This window comes from Pungitius pungitius, chromosome 14, assembly GCF_949316345.1.
Source record: "Pungitius pungitius chromosome 14, fPunPun2.1, whole genome shotgun sequence".
Taxonomy (NCBI): Eukaryota; Metazoa; Chordata; class Actinopteri; order Perciformes; family Gasterosteidae; genus Pungitius; species Pungitius pungitius.
Window position 1 is genome coordinate 7189419 of NC_084913.1, and position 22020 is coordinate 7211438.

At 44.4% G+C, this 22020-nt stretch overlaps 1 protein-coding gene across 12 annotated transcripts; it reads right to left on the reverse strand.

Annotated features, from left to right (window-relative positions):
- Positions 1-236: 236 nt before the first annotated feature.
- Positions 237-18021, reverse strand: eml1 (EMAP like 1). Of its 12 annotated transcripts, XM_037487466.2 has the most exons (27): positions 17691-17805; positions 15582-15764; positions 15320-15373; positions 14681-14724; positions 13390-13528; positions 12947-13056; positions 12078-12125; positions 11228-11356; positions 11025-11053; positions 10060-10086; positions 7538-7667; positions 6591-6740; positions 6133-6202; positions 5822-5932; positions 5623-5718; positions 5396-5530; positions 5130-5229; positions 4796-4947; positions 4279-4404; positions 3877-4008; positions 3427-3494; positions 3225-3313; positions 3051-3148; positions 2661-2748; positions 2401-2496; positions 2195-2325; positions 237-2039 (listed from the first exon to the last, which is right to left on the reverse strand). In XM_037487466.2, exons 3-27 carry the CDS (start codon positions 15332-15334, stop codon positions 1914-1916), a joined length of 2439 nt encoding a protein of 812 aa, XP_037343363.2. In that variant the 5' UTR covers positions 15335-15373; positions 15582-15764; positions 17691-17805; the 3' UTR covers positions 237-1913. The 12 variants fall into 12 exon arrangements, with proteins under 12 accessions (XP_037343363.2, XP_037343358.2, XP_037343352.2 ...); XM_037487461.2 differs by lacking the exons at positions 12947-13056; positions 14681-14724; positions 17691-17805 and adding an exon at positions 17806-18021; XM_037487455.2 differs by lacking the exons at positions 12947-13056; positions 14681-14724 and having other exon boundaries at positions 12078-12098; positions 17691-17799.
- Between the last annotated feature and the right edge of the window lie 3999 nt (positions 18022-22020).

The following is a 22020-nucleotide window of genomic DNA, read 5'->3' on the forward strand; positions in this document are numbered from 1 at the left end:
TGCCGCCCCCCTGCGGCGAAGACGCCACAGTAGTCCTGTTTAAAGCACTCTGGTGCAGTAATATGACCATATAATTAATATGACTATATGCTCTGTTTATATAAAGATATATAAACCCTGCACACATTTAAAATGTAGTATATTTACACGCAACATATCTTAGAGAAATCGTATGTAAAAATGAAGAACCCCCCCCAAAAAGTAAAAATGATGGATGTGGAAAATATACGACACAGTTGTAGGAATTTCAAGTTGCATTTACTTTCAGACTTTGTTAAAAGCTCAATGGTATTCTGCAGCTGCAGATGTTTAATGGTAAAATAAATCACGTTAGTGTGTTGATTACATCACTGCTGTTAGCCTTGAGTGATTTTCCTGATAACAATTCTCCAACAAACAAGCAAATCGCTTTCAAATGCCAACCTGCCTCATATCAACTTCAGTTATAGTCACACTAATATCTGCTGAACCCCTGTCAACATAATCTGCTATATTTATGCATGTGTGTGTGTGTGTGTGTGTGTGTGTGTGTGTGTGTGTGTGTGTGTGTGATATTAGCCTGCTGATGACAGCAAGTTGACGAGTGTGACATAGAGGAGGTGTAGGACGCAGTTTGGGACGTTGAAAACAGACATCATTGGATCATGAAAAGCTCCGGTAAGGACTAAATGATCATTTGTGCAGATGAAGAGACCTGCTGTATATTTTACACTGTGAAGCAATGCATTATAGGAAAAAAAACACTTAAGAAGGTTCAATTAAATAACTTTTCAGAGACTGATGGTGCGCAACCGAGAAGCACATCAGATGTAAACAGATACAGTGTAATGGTCTCTTCCTTCTACTTTCTGAACTGATCCTAGTGCAATAAAATGCTGATGGATGCAGATTTAACAGGATTCACATCATTAAAAAAAGAAAAAAAACATGCTTGCTTTTCATTTTTTTGCACCTTGAGGCAAAGGCAAGAAAGAAAACAACCCTTCCCCAAAAATCTGAAACACTTTGAAAAGATCCCCCTAAATTTTTCTCATTAGCAGTCTCAAGCCTTTTAGTGTGCACTCATATTGGATTCAACTGGGAGGTATTTCAGGGAAAACCTCAAAGGAACTTGAATTGGGAGAGAAGATTTAAAAAATGAATTAATTAAAGGTGCCTTTTTATAAGATTTGGATGCACAAAAACGTAAAAAGTGTTTAGACTTGCTATATCTAGTTATCATCACGACTGCACGGGTAGTTTTCATTCAAATAAATGAAGAATGGTTGGTCAACAGTTGAATCTGATATTAACCGCATTCGACACCTCTCTTGTTCTGATATGCCAATGTCAATACAAGAGACAACTTCTGCTCGACCGGTGCTTTTCCTGAGTTGTTAAATACAAAACACACAAAAGTTCATCAATAAGAAAAGCCCTATGTTCGTTCTTTCCGTACATAGTTTTTGTTCCAATGCTCTCGCATCTTCAGCGCAGAGATGAACCTCTTCAGTGCATCGTCTGTGGCGGGAATGAGAAGAGTGAAACTATGCCGGTGCGCTCCGAAAGTCGGAGACTTTGGTTCTGTCTAGTTTGGACCTGTTTGATTTCACTCATGTCGTTGGGGACTTGGCTACATTTCGGGAGAGAGAGAGAGGGATTCAATGGTGTGTAGTGTGATTAGAGAAAAAGCAAAATATTCACAATTTTTGTATTTCAAGCAACTGCACAAAAACACCTCCAACAGTTTGTCTCGTTTGGGATCTGAGAGCAGATCAGGAAGAAAACCTCTTGTTCCTCTTCTGTCAATTCACTTCAGTTCAGCAAAGCCACATTATTAAGCTTCTGAGTTATTTTTAAGTTCAGTTTAGTTTGCTTCAGCTGGATTTCAGGCCTCAGCAGCAGTAACTCAGGATCCGGTTCTGCGAGCTCCCTCAGACTATCCTCCACTGCATCACGCTCATGTCCTTCCCTCCTGTTGACACCAGGTAGCCGTCATCGTGCAGGAAGGTCACGTTGGTCACGTGGCTGCTGTGGCCACCATACACGTGGCTGGGAGCCTGAAAGGAAAAGCATTCAATGAAGATGTCTCCCAAAAAAAAAAGTGTATCAAAGTTTCACAAAGGCTTAATCTCTTTGATTACTGAAATCTTTCAAAAGAACATTTTGGGGCTTTTCGCCACGTTCAAACTCCAACCAGGGCGCTGTTTCTTACCCTGAACTGCGAACAGGGGTAAGAGAATAGATGGACCTTCCCGAAGTCGTCGCCGGTGACCAGAAGGCTTTTGTCACTGGACCTGCAGGCGGCGTTGACGTCGGTGCCGTCCGAGCCGTCGGGCCACAAGCCTGAGGAGCAGAGAGGGGGCGTTGAGACACGAGCATTCACCTGAAAGAGGGGAAAGGGAAGGAGCCTTCACTTACCGAAGACCTGGAAGCCCAGGGTGCAGGTGTGCGTGGCCCACTCGATGTCCCTGGTGGTCTCCACACTGACCACCTGCTTACACACTGATGGGATCCCTGGGGAAAACCACAACAAATACAACAACTACCGTTGGGACTAGTGTTTGGGGGGGGGGGGGGGGCGGCATCAGCTGTTGTTGCAGAGGAGAGGAGGAGCCAACTTTGAATGCAGTGTTCACAGACAACAAGCAACAATGCGACAGAGTTAAAGACCTACTTACAATAGAGTATCTCATAGTCGCCCGAGTTAGAAACCAGGTACTGGGAGTCCACTGACCAGTCCAGATGAGTGATGAAGCTCGAGTGACCCTGAGATTTGATACAAAAGGACCGAGTTAAAAATGTTCCTCCACTGGCCCTTCACTGTGTTCCTATAGTAGACACAACACTCTATAAATATGGATTGGATTGGATGTTGCAACACTTAGTTTTTGTGTTCACGTAGCTGACTCATTGTGTTTTGTCATTTTTCAGCTTCTGTGTGAGGACACAGTGTGCAGAGTGGAGACATAAAGATTGAGCTGAGCAGGGGACTACATATAAAGCTGATGCTGGGCGGCACTAAAAATAACAGGTTACGGATGAGGGGGATTAAGAATACAGGAGCTCACCGAGCACTTCCCCACTCGGCTGTACTTCCTCCCGTTTTCCGCCACGGCGTAGATATAGATGTAGTTGTCGTGGGAACCGATGGCCAGAAAGTTGCCATCTAAACCAAGGAAGACAAGGATGATTAGTGGGATGATCCATATACAACAAAGGTAAAAGAGTGAGTGAAAGCCTACCGGGCCCGTAGCGCATAGCAGACAGCTGTTCGTTCCCATCTGTGTGCACGGTGACAAGATCCTTGGAGTCAGAGTCCAGTACCAGCCACCTGCAGGGTCAAGGGCACCTCTAATATCTGCTTCTTTCGTGCAAAGGACTGTTTTAGCAGTCGTGTAGACACTATATTTCTTTATATTGTTATAGTGATGGGACGATGCCTACCTGCCATTCTGGGTCCCTATGGCAACCACAGCTCCAGACGGGTGGAAGCCTGCTGATTGGGAAGCATCCTGTTCGAAACAGGAGAGTAAATTTAGTCGCCCTCTACTTCATGTGATTAAATGCAATAAACACGGAACGTTTTTTTATTTATTTACATAAATTTTAATAAACATAAACAAACAATGTAATATGCATCAAAACACAGCCGCATCCACCTGAACATTTTTTTGAAGATTTAAAAGAAGGAATTTTTTTAACTTTATTATTGTGTTATCTCATTAAATTAAGATTGAAGATCGTATGTCCCGTTTATACATTATATTTGCTAAATGTGCAGTTCTTGAAGGTTCCCAAGGACATCAGAAGTGATCAAATAGGCGCGATTCATCTCGCTGTGCGCCGTGTACTTCCTGTGACTGACCTCAGGGGGGCGGTGTTGGCTCAACTTACTTCCATACTCTTGTTCCAGATGAGCTGATGGGAACTGGAGTCCCACAGGCAGACCTGCCTGTCATAGCCACAGGTGACAAACTGAGGCTTCCAGGGGTGCACAGCCAAACCCCACAACTCATCAGTGTGACCCTGGGGGAGAGAGGAGAGGTTTTCTTCAATTCCATTAGTTATTGCTTCAACGTCACAGCCTTTCACTTTTCCCAGTTCTTGCACAACCAAATAATAAAGCTATGATTAATAAAATAATATTTTTCTCTGTGTTGTATCTTGGCTGATTGCATGATTACTATGAATTGTTGGTTTGTGAACTAATGACAAAATGTCACATTGGACTCTTTGATGGACCTTTTTTAAACAATTTTCATAGTTGTTGGTTGCAGTGTTAGTGGTTTCATCTACCTGCATAATAGGCATGAAGTCTCCATCCAAACTGCCTTGCAGAACAAAGTGTTTGGTGGTGCCGATGAGCACGGTCTCCCCTCTGCCCTCAGCGATGGTCCTGATTGGTCCAAACAACTCAGGCACCTGGCGAGGAACAACAAACATCATGTAAACCATCCATTTCCTTCAAGTTAAGCATTTCCAAGAACAAATATAATTTATATTTTTGACTGGGTTTTCTGCCAATAAGACACAAGTAATCCACAACTACTGTTATAATAAACACCCTCGAATCTCATTGAGGGCACAAACCTGTCTCAGGCTCTGTAATATTTATGATATGGTGCAGCATTCAGAATACAAAGTCCGCCACCTCAGGCAAGAGAGGCCCGTCTGGCTATATAAGAAACCAACTTTAAGAGAAGGGGGTGGATATGTAGCTCAGAAAAAACAAATAAACCAGAAAAGGTCAACCTATGCATTTCATAATTCTTCTAAATTCTATATTTTTCCTGTTGAACCTTTTTCATCTCACCTCCACCGTTTGTATCTGGCGATAGCCGCCGTCCCAGGAGATGAGCCTGCGGTCTTTACCTCCCGACACCAGGGTGCCGTTCCTCAGCATGCACAGAGCAAAGACGCTGCCCTCGTGAGCTCCCTGGATGACGTGGCTGATGCGATTAGTGCCTGCGTGACGGAGACAGGACGAGATGGATGAGACAGTTCGGTCGGAGACGGACGGACACAAAGGTCGAGGGCTTGACTTGGCCCATTTAATGAGAGACAAACAATCAATAGATCAATGAGATCTCATTGGATCATTGGTCCGTAAATAAAAGATCAACAAATTCATTAATTAATTAACGTGCCTTTTCCCCACACCAGGATGTTCCCACTTGAGTCTCCTGTGATGGCGTCTCCGTTCTCTGCAAAGGTCACGCACAAAACAAACTTGGGCTTTTCCTGTTTCTGTAAGGAACACAAGAGCACACACATGGTTTCATTTTTCCTCCCTTTGATTATCTCCTTGTAGCTAAAAATAGGACCATATAACATAGACTGTCATGATAGCATTTGAGCCTCTATATCAAACGTTATTGCTTTATGCTAGTGAGATAATATGTTGGTGTTTCACCTCAAACAGTCCTTGTTTCTTGACCAGCACACCTTTCTCCAGGTGCCAGAAATAGAGGTGGGACTTGCCGCAGGTCACCACGATGTTGCTGTCTGTTGGGTGGAAGTCTGCAGCAAACACTGACTCGTTGGAGCACTGAGGAGAAACAATTAAAAGATATATAAAGATATACATTTGGACCCAAAAAACTCGAGCAAAGGATTTAATTAAAAAACACGAGCACATACCTTGACCTCAGCCAGTCTGTCCTCCCTCTGCCAGTCCCAGACGGAGAGGACGTGGTCATTGGAGTCGTCTACGACACACAATGTGTTTCCTCCATTCTGACACACAGAAAAAGACACAAAGCCACGTCGATCTGCCAGGAAATGCAGTACAGAAAAAGAGGTTGAGTGTGTTAAGTGCGTCGGTGGTGCTTTTCCTTACCGACTTGGAGAAAGCCAAGCAGACCAGGGCTCGGTCAAAGAAGCCTGCACCTAGAACATGGAGCGTGTGGAGGCTAACAGAGTCCCACACCCGGACATGAGGAGCCAGCTGCTGCCAGGAACAAGAAACACACACACATGAGCATCAGCATGATGGAAGTTTTCCCGAGGCAGCGTGCGAAGTAGAGCAAATGCTTTTCAACTTGTCAGTCTGATTTTAAATCATAATTGCCTGAACCTGCAGGGTAAAACATTGTTTCTCCAATAAAATAGCAAAACTCCTCACTTTACTAATAAATTAACCTCACTTACTTTTCCATCTGAAGAGGTGCCCGCCACCTGACCGGTTGCTATGGTGATTTTATCGGGGTGGACGGCAAGGCTGGTGAGGAGAATGATGTGAGAAAGCTTTCCGTCATCAAAAGGACCGTTTGAGTAGAGATGAGCAACGTGCACAACATGAAAGGAGGTTTTTGAAGCCGCAAATACGACCAAAGCTCCCACGAGCGGCCCAGGCTAATGTGAGGGGCAAAGCAAATCGCTTAGGATAAATTCCTCCCCCTTTGAATACGGCGATTCGCTTTTCTTATTCTTCACCCCCCCTCACCACAGTTACTTTGCACGCAATAGGTGTAAAGAATCGACAGAGCTCTGCAGCCTGTGAGGACGGCAGAAACGCTGCACGTAACGAGATAGCAGCTGGATGACGGTCCCCTCGGGCCGGAGCGTGCATCTTAAAATCCCCCGAATAATCCCCAGGTGTCTCTCACCATTTGATGTCGTCCGTGTGTCCGGTGTAGTGTCGCTGCAGCTGCTCGTCCACGTTGAACAGGACGACCACTGAGGCGATGAAGTACACCGTCTCCCCGGTGGGCAGCAGATAAAGATTGGAGCGACAGTCTCGACCTCGGTAACCGTAACTGGACATCAGATAAGGTTAGGGAATGAAACAGAAAAGATATCCAAAGCTAAAACAACTCATTGTGTGGCGTGGGCATGTTCGCCACTGCTCCCACAGTCATGTGCAGGTTAATTGGGGAAGCAGCTGTGTGAATGGTTGTCTCTCTCTATGACCCCTGTGACCTCCTCAGGTTGACGGTATAGAAGAGGACCGACGGACTGACTTCCAATATCTTTTGGTTTTAGACTGCTGGACAAAAGCAGAACATGAAACAGGGTATTTCCTGATGTTTTATAGACTCAAAGGAACAATATAAATGCCAATGAAAATGTGTTTGCTGCAGGAACAAAAATGGAAGTGCATTCACCAATAAACACCCTGTGTGCTTGTATCTATCCTTATCTAGTGCATTGACTACATATACAACGTTGCAGCAAACGTATATATTTGTGTGAGTGTGTGTGTGTCTGTGTGCGGGTGCATCTCTCGGATTTAACCCTTTCTCGGCCACCCTCGCGGCTCTTTCCCGATTAGGTTTCTGCTAGACAGAACAACTCACTCCATTCATTCTTCCCTCAACAAACTAAGGAGAGAAACCACCACATGAACCAAATATAGGAGGGCACGAGAGGACATGGTGACTTGCTGCAGAGCCTGTTCCCAACTGCTGCAACATCTGAGCGGATCTACTCTAACAGATTGCACAAGCAGAGTGAAATCTGGGTTCACTCTACCTCAAAAGATTACCTTTCCAAACTCCTTAAACCCCAAACAGGGCCGTGTTTGAAAGTAAGATTGGTCCATAGAAAAGGATACACCCAGTCCAGTTTGAGTTTGTTGCCGGGCAGGTCGGCTCTGGCCTCCAGACAGTAGCTGTCCACCTGCTCTTTGGGCATGTGCATGGTGACGGGACGACCTTTCAAGTACATTTTCACATAACCTTCCTCTAGAAAAAGCAACAAAAAGATCAGTGAGATAATATACATGGAGGAAAACACAGATGTGAACGCTGGAATCATGTCAGTATCTATTTTTGTTTATATATATATATGACAAGTATGCAAATAGCACAGACATGACAGAGAAGCATAATACAATATGTTGTGATTATGTGTATGAAAGGGGTGACAATGTTGATGATTATATGACAGGATTGGAGAGGAATGGAGTGGTGATTGGATTTCTTTCCGCTATGAAATGGACAAATGACAGAATTTTCAAACAAAGAAAATAGCTTTTTGATTGACTTTATTAGTCATTTCAGATACATTCTTATGACAACAACGAGCGCACAATAGACTGCAAACACTTTCAAAAGTTATGAATATTCATCTCGAAAGCAGTGGTTAACCAAAATAAAATGCAGACAAAAGCGGAGCAGAGGAAATGTTATGAAAATAAAACAGATTGAAGCTAATAAACGGGGATAATGAGAAATCCTCAGAAATTTAAAACTGAAAAAAAATCATGCAGAAAACATTAAGAGAACCAAAACAAACAAAATAAACCACTAATCTCAAGAAACGCTTTCTGTCTGTTCTATCGGAAGAAAATGTGTTTTTTTTCTCTTCAAAACGGCCATCTCTTTGCAACTTCTTGAGTAAGTTTAGTATGTTTATGTTTAGTGGTTATTATGTGAGGACACGTAGGACTCAGAGTGACCACACGCTGAACTGGACCCGGGCATTTCCTCTGTACTGAGCGTCTTCCGGCCGGTCTTCCAGCACAGCGAGTGCTTCTAGTAACAGATCTGGAAGTACTGGCTGGGGGACTTGATGGGGCCGCGGTAACCGGGCAGATAAAGGGCAGAGTAAGGCGACAGACTGCCTGACTCTTTTAACTGGATGTTGAAACTCGGGGGGTTTCTGAAGGGCGGCACCGTGCCAGCCCCGCCCTTCCTGGCCATGCCCGCGGCGCTGCTCTCTGAGGACTGCCGGGGGCCGGCGGATGAGCGGGCCTTGGCGGACGAAGCGGCGGCGCCGCCTCCGGTCCCCGTCCGTCCGCCAGAGCGGCTGAGGTAAATCTGAACTGTGACTATAGTGTTGACGAGGGGGGGGGGAGAGCAGAGGATCCAATGGTCGGGGGGTGGGGGAGGTCGACGAGGCCGGTTGGGTGGAAACAGGGGGCCAAGCGGGGAGAAGCGGGGCGGAGGAGCAAGAAACGTGGAGGGTGGAGGAGGTTGGTAGAATAAGTTAGAAGGATGTAGAGGCCGTTTGCTGTGTCACACGTGGTGAAAGCATTGTACCACCGGTATAATACATGAAGGGAAAGCAGCAGCGTGGTGAGTGTTGAAACGCTGGGATCAACAATATCTTACATTGTTCTTTCCATCAAAATATTTTGTTCTTTAAATTACTTTTAGGCCTCTAACAAATAAATGGGAAGACGAGTTGAGAGGCTTAGAGGGTTAAAATCGTCTTAGATTAAAAAGCTCATAATTCATGGAGAGGAGCAGACACTGTTTTATTTATAAGAGGCCAAAAAGTTGGGAACCTCTAGTCAAGAGTCTTTCAACAGTAAATTGCTCAGATTATCTTTTAGAAAACAGAACGTCTGTGAGAAGAGGATTTGAGTCCTGTCTTGTGATTTCTTACTGAAGGGGACTAGACACAAACACATTACGTCAAGTGACAAAACTACAAGCAGTAAAATCACACAGACTTCAAAAGGAACAATCCCCCCCCAAAAGAGAGACTGAATCGGTTTGTGAGGCAAAAGTCCTTTTTGAGGGCGGGGAACATAATAAAGGCAGCAGAGCTGCAGCGAGGAATCACAGAACAGAGGAATCTGTATGCTGAAAAATTCAAAGCCGCCGGGGGGGGGGGGGGGGGGGGGGGGAAGCTAGTGTCAGGAATGGTAGTGTTGTTACCAAGGTGACGGAAGCTAACTGCCTTTGAGCAAAAGTGAGGCTGTGAGCAAACACACAATTGGTGAAGCAGCAGCTTCAACCGCAGTTGAACACACAAAGTGTGGAGACACACAAGTGCAAACACTCCAATCACTCTGATGCAGCTCTCAGTGGAGGTTAGGCAGGATTTATGTGTGTGTGTGTGTGTGTGTGTGTCCGTTAATTGTGTCTAAAGGAAATAAAAGGAATGTAACTTTCACGCACACACTTTGTCAACCCACTCGTGCCCCTGTCTGGACAGCTGTCTGATCATCGATGAGACATCCAAACAAAATCATTTTTCAAAATAATAGACCTTATTTTATCCTCAGCCTCTGCACTGCGGCTCAGAACAGAGTTGATGCATGTGCAGAGATCCAAACAAACACTCAGCGGTGTGCAGAGAGCTGTGTGGGCAGGGGGCTTTGGGCAAGGGGAGGGGGGAGCCTACCTTTGCAGTGGGTCACACGTCTCATCCCTTGTAAAGGTCACAGGAGAAAGACACAAGAACCAGGTGAGGCATGGTACGGCTTCCTCCCTAGTTTGTCCTAATATGGGTGCACTTCCTGTTTGCAGGTGTTAACAGACAGCGACCTTTGTCCCCGAATGCTCTTTATGAATCAGTGCTCCTTTCTGTGTGATGGTGTAAGACTGGCTTTCTTTTACCCCTTTGTTTAAAAACCACACATGCAATGTCACATGTACTTGACTTACATGCGATTTGGTTTCATCAAACCAACCGATTTGCATGTAATCAATTCATTAATTGCACGAAAGCATTTTATTGGAAGGATTTACTGCTGGAATGATCATTTGTATTGGTTAACCGTCACCAAGTGGCAGTTTATGTCCATGGCGCTGACTTGATTGGGCCGCTTTGCAGGATCATCTGTTTGAGTCTATTCAAATGTACGGTAACAGCAGTGCACAGTGGAGGTGATCAAACCTGTAGTAATCTCATGGTTACAGTTTGCAAATAAACAAAGACCATAGAACGTGTATGAGACTGTTTCATATGTGGATAATATTTGCCACAATACAAAATGTTTGCTCTCCCTGCGGTTAGCTAATCTATGGGGCTACTTTGTTTAAGAGGAAATCATGTAAAATCTTAATTAATTTGAAAAGCTCTTGGAAGATTGTGGTGCTGGATGGTTTTGACGTCTCCGCAGTATTGGAATATTATTAAACACAACTGAAGTCCAATTTAAAACAATGCAAAAATAGCTTATTATAAAGGAAAGATGAATGGAATGATTGGATGTGAAGATGGAGGGATGGATGAAGTGGACTGGTTACATGAATGAAGGACCGGGGGAAAGGATGAATGTTTCATCTTCAGTTGCCTCTGATGTGTTTTAATGGCTCTCAGTGGTGTTGTTTTGAAACAACCACAAAGGTGCAGCTGGATCTTACCTGCATTGAACACTGGATCCCTCTGTTTGCTGCAAAGTAAATGAGTAAACAGACAGCTGTCATTTCGGCATCCCGCCTCCAGATGAACCAGTGCGTGTTTTGGGGATTTGAACATTGCTTTCTAAGGAGATCAGCATATTTTCTGCTGTGTCAAGCTAGAAGATGAACGTGTCACTAAATTTGACGGGACGTTTTTGTGTTACCCGTCGCTTCTTTTGCCGCTGGAGTTGCTGCCGGTGGATCCGGCACGAGTTCGGTTGCCCTTGGAGTCGCCCGAATCTTTCCGCGTGAGAGTTCCCACGTGTTCGTTTGAGTTGGCTCTCCTCACAGTGCTGCAGCGGGTGGAAGATGACCCCAAAAAAAACAAAGGTCACAAAGAAATAGGTCATGAAACTACCTGACGTTGCTTTCTTGAAACTGCCCTGCAGTCTTAAACCTTGAGACTTTACAGCAGAACTCAAATAGTTTGCACCAGAGCAAAAGAGACCCCAGATTGTTTCCCGATGCTTGGCAAGCATCAACACAAAGTCAGTACAAACCTGTGCACATCGACGCATTGGATGTGCAGACAGCCTGCCCATTGACAACAATGAAAAGGCTCCATCAGCAATCTAATGGCCAGTGGGCCCAGTCACCTAATCCGCCCTGTGGGAGAAACGTCCATTCAAACGCTAACAGTAGCCGGTGGCCGTTATCCCTTCTGGGGAGCCTGCATGTGTTTGTTCAGCAAAGAGAAAAATAGAAACTGTTGTTTGCCGTGGCGTCCCACGAGGAATCATAGTAATTGGGCCACAGGGCATTGGGGAGGGCTGTTGTGTGTGCATGGCAACACCGATGGGACTCAGTTTAGATTAATCCCAGACACAGACTGTGAACAACACGTACAAAGAACAAAAAGTGAATGTTAGCAATGAGAGAAACGACAACGGTTACCATGTAACTTGAGGATGATTTAGTAACGGAAAGTAAAGGATTAGCATGCATCGGAGCTGCGATGCAGCGATGATGTTATATCGTGAGTAGCGACGCACTGTAGACCGGTGATCCTCTCACCTCAGGGGCAGGTAGAGAAATCTGGCCGAACGAGACAGAGAGGACAAACTGGACGGATTTTGCAGGACATCACATTGAAGGTTGGACAGGACATAGACAGGATATAACATCATAGCAGGAGAGCACATCAGAGAGAGAGAGAGAGAGAGACAGCACAAGAGGGTGGACACACGTGAAGAAGGAGGCGGGACATACACACAACATAACACGCCAAGCCAAACAGGGGAGATGACTGGTGACAGTTCCCTCATCCTAAAAGCACTTCACATATTCTAATAAACGGTGTAGAGGTTTCTATGAAGAACATTGAGAATTTCAATGAAAGGCAACTGCAATGTAAAGTCAATAAGACGCCTCACAGATCATTTACATTCTGTGGAAATCACAATTTGCACAGCAGCAAGAGTGGTCATTCTTAACTTAATTTTTATCCAAGCAGTCACTGAGGTCAGCTGCTTTGTGTTTTTGGGGGAATGTTGACATTCAAACAATCTTGAAGCAAATGAAATCTGTGCATGAATGATCTTTTTATTGGCTCTATACCTTAAACCCTGGTTATGGCACCGTCCACAAAGGACATTATAGCCAACAAAAGGTATGTAATCATGAAGTGTAAAAAGCTTGAGAAACGAGTAAATACACAAGATAGACTTCCTGCATTTTTTGGGTTTGTCTTGCTGTTTGTTTTTAATCAAAAATCCTCATATTGGTTTCATTTCAATTAGCAGAGCCACTCCTTTATTGTTCTCTTTAACGTGAAGGTGACATTCATAACAAAGTGTCAACTCTAACCCTTGAAAAAACGTCTGTGAAGCAGAAAATAAATTAGACATAATAAAAATCAAGGAAACAAGGAGAGAGGGAAGTACACAGCTGGTTGGATTGGAGCTGGCCCCTGCTGCCTGCTGAGCTTCATTATGGTAATGTCCTCCAATGATGGGAAAAGGAACTTGTTCCACTGACAGACAAGATTGATAACCTGCGCTCCACATGCATGTATAAACACACACACACACACACACAACACACACAAGAGAAGCAGAGATAACAATAGCATTTCTCTGTTTATCAGCCTTGTTAAATGTCAGTCGCTAGTGATGATAAAATGTCAGACATAAGACCATTTACGGCTTGAATGATCTGACACGGCACGGACGGAGAGGACTGAAAAACATCTACAGAGAAATAAAATGTCTTGAAAGAAACCTCTTTATAAGCCAAACTAATTTAAAGGGTAACAAAACAGAACAGACTGCAGGTATATATACTTTGTAAGCTCGTTTACGGAGCATTATTGATTATTTTCCCTCACCTCTTGCTGGCTGGAGTGCTGGTGTCCTTCCTGGACCCCGGTCCAGATGGCGAGGGCAGGGTGCCGCTGCCTTTCTTTGGTAGAATGGTCCCGTTGTTCACTGTGGGCCGTAATGGCAAGGTGGCCATCATGGGCCTGGCTGCAAGGAAACAAACCGCAGGATCAGAATTAAAGAAGAGAAGCAGGAAGCAGGGTTCATTTTAATTAAGGTCAATACATTCACTTACAGACACATCTCTCAGTGACAGAACACTTTTTTTTTTTCGTGAGATGAGGTAAAAACGAGGGTACCATGAGGTTGTGTTGGAAAGCCTACGAACATGCACAGGGGTAACAGGTTTATTGAGATCTCTCTCTTCATGCTTCTTTCTACCACATTATTAGTCCTTGTATTACTCTTATTTTGTTCCAAAACTTGTCCCACATATCAACCTGTTATTAATCCGGGCATTATTAAGAGCAAATATGGTCCTAAAGACAAATTTGTAGCATCAATAATCACATAAAAAACATTTACATTATTAACAAACACAATCATGAGGCAACAGCTTGTATTAGAATACCAAAAAGGGAGAATCTAGATTTTGCTCTAAAACATGTGATTATTGTGTATCACAGTGTTCTGTTCACTTAAGTGGAAAGTGGGAGGAACCCACCCATTTTTTTGGTGGGTTAATGCAATGATTAGGTTGTTAACAATCAGAATTAAACCGTAATTCGTTGTAATTTTACTTTGATGTACAGTGTATTAATTACTGTTGAACACTACACACATAAAACCACTCCCTCTGCAATGACACTATGCTCTTCAGTGAGAGTTTAAAGAGACATTAAATTATATAAATCATAAAACGTATGAGATTACTTCACCAAAGAAATCCTTAATGTAATAACAATGTGAAATCACACTTTTTGCTTTTCTTCTCAGTTTATTGAGAATATTGTTTTGTTTCGGTCACATTTCCATGTTTACAGATCACTTTCAGACGGCGGTTTGACAACATAAATGGGGCATGAACACACACACACACACACACATACACACACACACATATACACACACACCAGTCAGGTGAGCTTAAGAATAATAAATGGAAGCTGCAGCTCTTGTGCAGTGATACATATTTAATAGATTGCGTTTCATCCAGCAGACACAAACATCCTTATGCACACAAACACACACACACTAACTCACACTGCTCTGTTATCTTTCAGGTTGTAATGCAGGGGCAAACTGTGGTTGTAATTTTGTTAGCATGTTGTGTGTTTGTGTTCTATTTCTAAAACACACCATTGTGCTCCAGTGGAGAGGAGCAGGCTGCTGAATCGCTGCAGCTAAAAGTGGAGAACAATAAGAGAAAGCATCTCAGAGTCTGAGTCACTCTTCAGCTCCCAAATCGAATCAAACTAAAAGTCCCTTCGTTCACTCCAGACTCAAACTGGCAGCAGTTTCTGTTTCATCACTCAAACACACATTTAAGTGCATAAAAAGTCATGATGTTCATCGACCTGAGGATTCCACTTATATATATGAATTTCAACAAATGCAGTACTGTTACACAATAGAAACGTCTCATGAATGAGAAAAAATGAGTTATTTCAACTTAATAATTAAATGAAGCAAACTAAATCTTCAACAGCTCCTTCCTACTTAAATAAGAACATAGTATTAGAACAGAAAGGTTGCCTAAAAAGAGGTAAACATAACAAGTTGTGACTTGAAATGATCAATTCATTATTGTACCGTATGCGCAGCTAAAAATGTTCCCGTTTTTCGATCTTGAGACCCTGATCCCATTGTATTGCCCGGGCAGTGATGTGGGTCCACTACACTGTGTATACAACATAACACTAGCAGGCAGTGACTGAAACGGGCCCTTCTGTGAACACCGGGCCTGGTTAGTGCAGACGGACCTCACAGTCAGCCTACCTGGCTTCCCAACATTGCTGCCTGCTGATGGAGACTTTCTCATCAAAGCAGCGTCTATACACACGATGCACAGCACGTGAAACAACACAACACAGTGCAGGAGGAGAGAGGACAGGGGGGAGAGGAAGGGAAGTTAGCTGGATATAGAAGGGAAGGACAAATCATCAGGAAAACAGAGATGACAAGGTGAATAAAAAAGGAGTCAAAGGGCAAAGGTCAGTAGCAGGAGCTTCTAGAAACCACGCTGGTGTATCCGTGTTACCTTTGGTGGGTCCTCTGCGTGAGCCCATGGCCTGCTGCTCCTCGGACACGTTGAGCCTCCGCACCACGTCGGCCAGAGCCGACTTCAGCAGCTGGATCTCGTCCTCCTGCATCTGGACCCGCTGCTCCAGGGAGGCGATGCGGTCGGTAACCTCCATGCTGCTGGCTGCGGACGCACTGTCATCTGAGGAAACACAGAGGGGAGGGAAATGTCACGGGGCCGCCATGTGGTAGCGTTTTATAGCATTTAAAATAGAAGGAGGTCAGGGATGTCCTCTGTTGTTTACAGCATGAGGAGCTTTTTTTAGGAAGAGTTGAACAATTTGGGAAGTATGCGCTTTGGAGAGTTGAACTCTCGTGTTTGTGTGTTCGATGCAAAGCCACAACCGGAAGGTAGGTCTGTTTCGATAAAGCAGTTTATAGGTAACATTGCTTGCATAAAAATTTTCTTATTTAGTTTTGAAACCGTTTACTTCTATTTCATGCAGATGTACACAATAAGGATAGAAAAAAAGTGCAAAGCCTTCAAACAGCAAACGCCTTTCATACCATGAGCTCGCTTTAATGCTTTTATTCTCTCAGACTCTTAAGGCTCTCAAAAGCCTGTATGGTTCAAAGAGCTTTCTTATTCAAACTGAGCCCATTTGATAACCTGCCTTGTCACCTCTTCACCTGACAGGCCACCAGGGTCCACTTTATTAATAATAACACGCACACGCGCGGTCTCCTCCATTAAGACTCTGATGTCGCAGCGACTTGATGAAATATTAATGTAAATCACTGCTGTGTTTCCCTGCCGACTTGTAATAGCAGTCGGATGCATTATGCATTAGCGAGCAGCCATCTGGTGATTAGGCAGATCTGCAGACTGGGGTCCTTCGGAGAATCTGAGCTGACCCTCTACTGCCTGTTAACAGTGTGGAAACACAACAAAGCTCTCGGGTTTCTGTAAAAGACATTCCTAAACAACGACAGCGTGTGAAACACACTAAATGTGTGAAATGTCTGAATTTCTGGAGTGAACAAAGTGATGAGATGAGCCTCAGAGTCTCCGTGATAAACAAAAGCTGCTGAGGGGATTAAGGACGTCCCTGACCACGGCCGCCGCTCAAATATTTGATCGCAGATAAAAAGATTATTTTGCAGCGTGTGGTATTTCTACTACCATCATTTTATTCCATGCAATAACACACGGAGGACTTTTACCTTAATAAAAAATAAAACCATGCAATCATTTCAAACCAAATCAGTGTTTTGAGTTATGATTTAATAGAAGATACTGCCAAAAAATTGAGAATGTGATTTATCTATATATATATAGATAAACAAAAAAAGAAAAATATATATATATACACAGAATTAGAAAACTTTCAAAGCTTGCAGACATCAGCTTCGTCTGGATACATTTACCATGATAATGATACGTATTTAATTCTTTCTGTGTAATTCATTATTGAAATGATGTGGAACGTAAGTCTCTGTGTTTGCAAGACCATCATCCACTCTATAGTGTATAATCCCTACATGGTATAATGAAGTCATTTTAATTTAATTGCCATCATATGCTGGAGAGGCAATTCAACAAATTTGTTTATGAGTGGATGGATCCCATTAGTGAGAAAAATCCCAATGCCCGTTAGCTGGTTATGAATGGTTTTAGTCAAGAGGACCGCCACTGAGACAGGAAGATAAATTGGTGCATTAAGCAGATGGGACACTTGATGCTTGTGGCAGAAAACAGAAATATGAGTATTTTCAGATATTTGCACACTTGCTGTAGTGTTCATGTACACACACACACACACACACAAAGGTGCCTCTTTAGTCACTGCCACAGCCATTACTGGTGTCTTCCTGTGATTAATAGCTTGTTGGACATGTAAGGAAAGATTTCACAGCCACACTGCTTCACATCGACGATATGATTCCATAATGAAACAGCACATCTGGACGAATGGAGGCGGATGAAAACAACCGGTGCATCATTTAATACATTAGACTCCCAACAGGGAAGTGTGATATGCTAATTTACACTTACAGACTCCTGCTTTTCTGTTTCATGCGCATCAATCTTCCTTCATCTGAGTCATCTTAATAACTTTCTGCTCACCTGAGGCGCCCAAAGATAAGCGTGGCCCCTGACACAGGAAACATTTCAAAAAGGTAATATCCGGACTACATCGCTCATCGGTCATATGTCCTCTATTCATCTGACAAACTCTGACCTGAACAAACAAGGACGCGTTTTCCCTCCGGTAAAGCGGGGACAGTGTCGGCGACGTCAAGGACCAAGCCGTCCCTTCACAACCGGCATCAAAAAGCATCAGGTGTGGACGGACGCTTCATTTAATATCTGAGCTGTGACGTCATCCGTTTGGACAGCTTCTGTTATCTGTTCAGCATCTGTTGTGGGTCTGCTCCCGACACGGACACAATGAGAGCATGACACCAGTGGCTGAGGTACAATGAGAGGCTGTCACGGAGCACCCGGCTCTGCGCTAACATCCTCCCTCTGCCCCCCCCCCGTTGAGCCGCCTCGGGCGCAAGTTAGCGCACCCTTTCTTTCAGAAAAGGTCAGTAGGAGCACAAGTTGCATGTTTCCCAACAATGTGTGTTGATGAAGGTGTTGACCACAGCACAGCCATGTGTGTGCGTGTGTGTGTGTGTGTGTGTTGATCTGCTTGTGACAGCACTCTCGGAGGGATCAGGTCGGAAGCTTTCTGTCCAGAGGGTCGGAATCGGTAAGATGTCAATCTTCATTTCACGACAAATCCATCACCACGTGCCCCACCGGACACTCGCTTTCACAAAAAGCAGATGATTTCGGCCCAGCAGCCTCCTCTCTCCCCGGTGCTCTGGTCACACCTGTCAGCAGGCTGCTTGAATTACTTCCTTTTGTGTCAGTCTTCCTCAGCTTCCCCCTGGATGTCTTTCTCTGTCCTCCCCCGTGACATTATCCGCTCCATATGTGGCCGGGTCACAAATCCGAGACGGATCTCTGAGCCCATCTATCTGCTCCTTCTAATGCATCCTGACACGCTGCCCCCCCCCCATTACTCCTCCGCGAGGCCATGTCATTCTGGCAGGACCACCTGCCAGCTTGTCCATTACTTCAGCCAGAGACAGCCCCCCCCCCCTCCTTCACCCCATATTCATCTCCACCTGAGTCATTTACTGACCTCATTGCCATCAATAATAAACAGTGGAGCACATGCTCTGACCTCCTCGCCCCCTTCTGCACTGCGAACCACAAACATCAATAAACTGAGGTAGTAAAAACACGCAAACAGTCCAGAGTAAACACTTACTCTCATACTTTGAGCTTCTCAACCTCATGCATAAAGCATCTTCTACTACGGCCCCGTGTTGGTCGGAGACGTCTGGCTTTCCAGCTGAGTCATGCTGTCACTGCAGCATTCACAGACTTGCACTTCCTATGGTGTATAAAAAAACAAGGGTATGAATATGAATACACACTCAAGGAGTATATGAAAGTTGTGATACCAGCTGTCTGGCCATGTGTCCACATTCTCCTGCTTTCATCCACTGACATCCACCGACAACCAGGGTGATTGATGACGAGGACTTTCTCTTCTCTCAGCGGCGCAGAGAGGCCAAACAACAAAGCGCAATTGACTTGATGGAAAGTTCAGCGGGCAGGTTGAACTACGCCACAATGGGGGGGGTTAAAAAACCACAGCCAGTGTTAGCAGAAAATCCACGCAAAAAGGAAACGGCCTGTCACAACATGATGACAAGGATTCCCTTCTTTTCAGAGAGAAAAAGGAAGCGCTGATACCACTGCTGCTGGCACATTGATCCTCTGCTGCATGCAGACTGCAGACAGCACTTTGCCAGCTGGTTTTCATTTCCATGCATGAATGCAGGCGGCACACTAATTAAAACACCCCGAGTTCAGTCTGCTGCTGGCTCCGCTAATGGAAGTCTGGACCTAACCATAGCCAAGTGACATGCAGGATTACTTTTCATGCCAGGAGGTGAGGACCATGAATGGCTCTCTGATAGCCATCCATTCAACATTATTGAGATGTTTCGAAGAGGAACAAAAAAAATATTTAAAAAAAAGAAAAAGCAAATTTAATATAAATGCAGGTGCTTCTGAATGGCAAATTTACTATAAAGCAGAGTTCTAGAGAATAAAATGCCACGCTCAAAATCACAGGAAATTGCATTCTGCCTCAGGTATGATGGAAATCGCTATCAAACATAGTTTGAGATGGAGAAAGAATTGAGAAACATAAAAATGTTAAAGGAAGAAGAAGTCACTTGAGCTGTGTCATCAATCCTGTTGCAGCGAGCAGCAGGTGACCTGACAGAAGTGTTTTAGCCAATCAACCGTCCGGATCAGTCGCAGGGTTAGAGGCCTCAAACAGAAGTGGAGGCGGGGAAGCCCTCACACACGACCCAATTCAAGACTGCCGGGGAGAAAATTAAAGAGAGAAAGACGGAGATGTGAATGTGTGCACGTGTAGATCATAAATTGTGTGCGCCGGGGTCACAGAGGAGCACGAGGGGGGGACGCCAGACGACCCCCCAGAGAGAGACCCGACTGCCCTTGTTACGAACACGTTAAATCCTTCCTTCCTCCCGGCGGGTGCATCCTTCCTGTGGTCAAACCGAGGTCAGGCGGGAGACGGCTCCGCCCCCTTTGCTGCTCTCACCATCACTCTGAGCCCCACAGAACACGGTACGGGCTGAGTGCATCATCACATGATGCAACAAACTGTACAAAACCTTCACGGACTCTGACGCCATTGATGAGGGTGAGGGGGGTTGTTTATTTATTGTTGTTGCTGAGGGGAGGTGAGGGCATGCTCGCCTTGGGGGGGAGGGGGGGGGAAGAAAAAGATTTATGAACACCCCAAAACTATATTTATTTAATATAATATTATCACTGCAAATGGTGGTTTTTTTGATTGAGCATGACTTAATGTCCATTGGCATGGTTTCTGTGTGTCGGTGCATTTGAGCAGAAATTGTAATAATACTGGGGATGTTCTTGCAGTTTTGAATGAATTAAACATAACTGTCCATCGTGGTTTATTGGTTCGACTTTAATCCTCTCTGAGGCGGTTTGAAGAATCTTAAAAGCCACAAAGAGAAAGTGATGAGAGTAAAAAAAAAGAAGTAGAAAGACATTGGCCATTCAGGCAGAGTCCCTCGTCTCTAACTCAAACACTTACTGTACATACACACACCACAATCCCAGCACCCTGCTTGACAACGCACACACACGCACACACAAAGAAGGCAGTGAAGTGTTCACAGGGTGGCAGAGGGATTAAGCTGGATATGTGCAGCAGATCTGGTCAAAGTGGCTGAACCCTAAACTGGGAGGCTGTGATCTTCTGGCAGCAGGCTTGTTTGTGTTCCCTCTCTCTTTCTCTGCATCTGCAACCTCCTTTCACCTCTGCGATTGTCTGTCGCCCTCCCTCCCTCTCAGGAAGCCGTGGGACTACAATGGACTGTGGGGAGAAAAAGAGCCTATGAAGGATTACGCTTAAAAGATGGCTTGGCAGGTCTTTCTCTAATATCTGTCCCACTCTTTCTCTTACTTTGGTCTGTGTTGCTTGGGTATAAAAGCAGCTTATTAGGAGACTGTTTAGTAGGGCATGCAGACCTCAGAGCGTGGGACATCGGAAGGCTGAACTGTCCCTCAAGCATCCTTCTTTGGGTTATAACAAAAGCATGTGCACTATAGAACATACATCATGTTAACACCAGGATAGGATAGGATATTTTATTGTTTCAAAAACAATTGATGATCTAAATCTTATTATTAAATCCAACTGGTTTTGATACTATTTACAGTGTGATTACATTCCATATGGTTGTTTTCATAGTAAGTGACTCAGTCTGACATTTCCATGCAGGATTTAAATGGTCTCCACGCGCATGAGGGCGTCACGGAATATTTTTTCGCAGCAGCAGTGACAGTTTTGGCTTTATTCTGTCACACTGCATGCAGAAAAGTTCAAAGCGTGAAAATTAAATAACTTTTATTCCTAAGGTTGTCGGACAAAAAGGGATGAAGGACAATCAGCCTGCACACAGCCCTCGGAATAAACAAATCACGAGGCTGTACAGCCATGTTATATAGAATTAAACAGGTCGAGGTTAAATTATATATATGACATCGCTGTGGATATTAGAGCAAAGATGGTTGACAAAAAGGAAGCAGATAAACATTTCTTTCTGCTGTGACTTTTTAGGGAATAAAATCGACTTGGGGGCTTGGGGGTGAGTCTCCGGGCTCGAAACAAAAGCCTCTTTCTCAGTCTCAACCGTTCTCAAAAACAGGCCTTTGTTCCTCAGTAACAAACCACCAGGACGGAACGGGAGGCAGGACTCATGTTCACTCCAATGTGCGTGTGTGTGTTGTTCCCTCCAGTAACAGGGAAGCTTTATATTCGACGTTC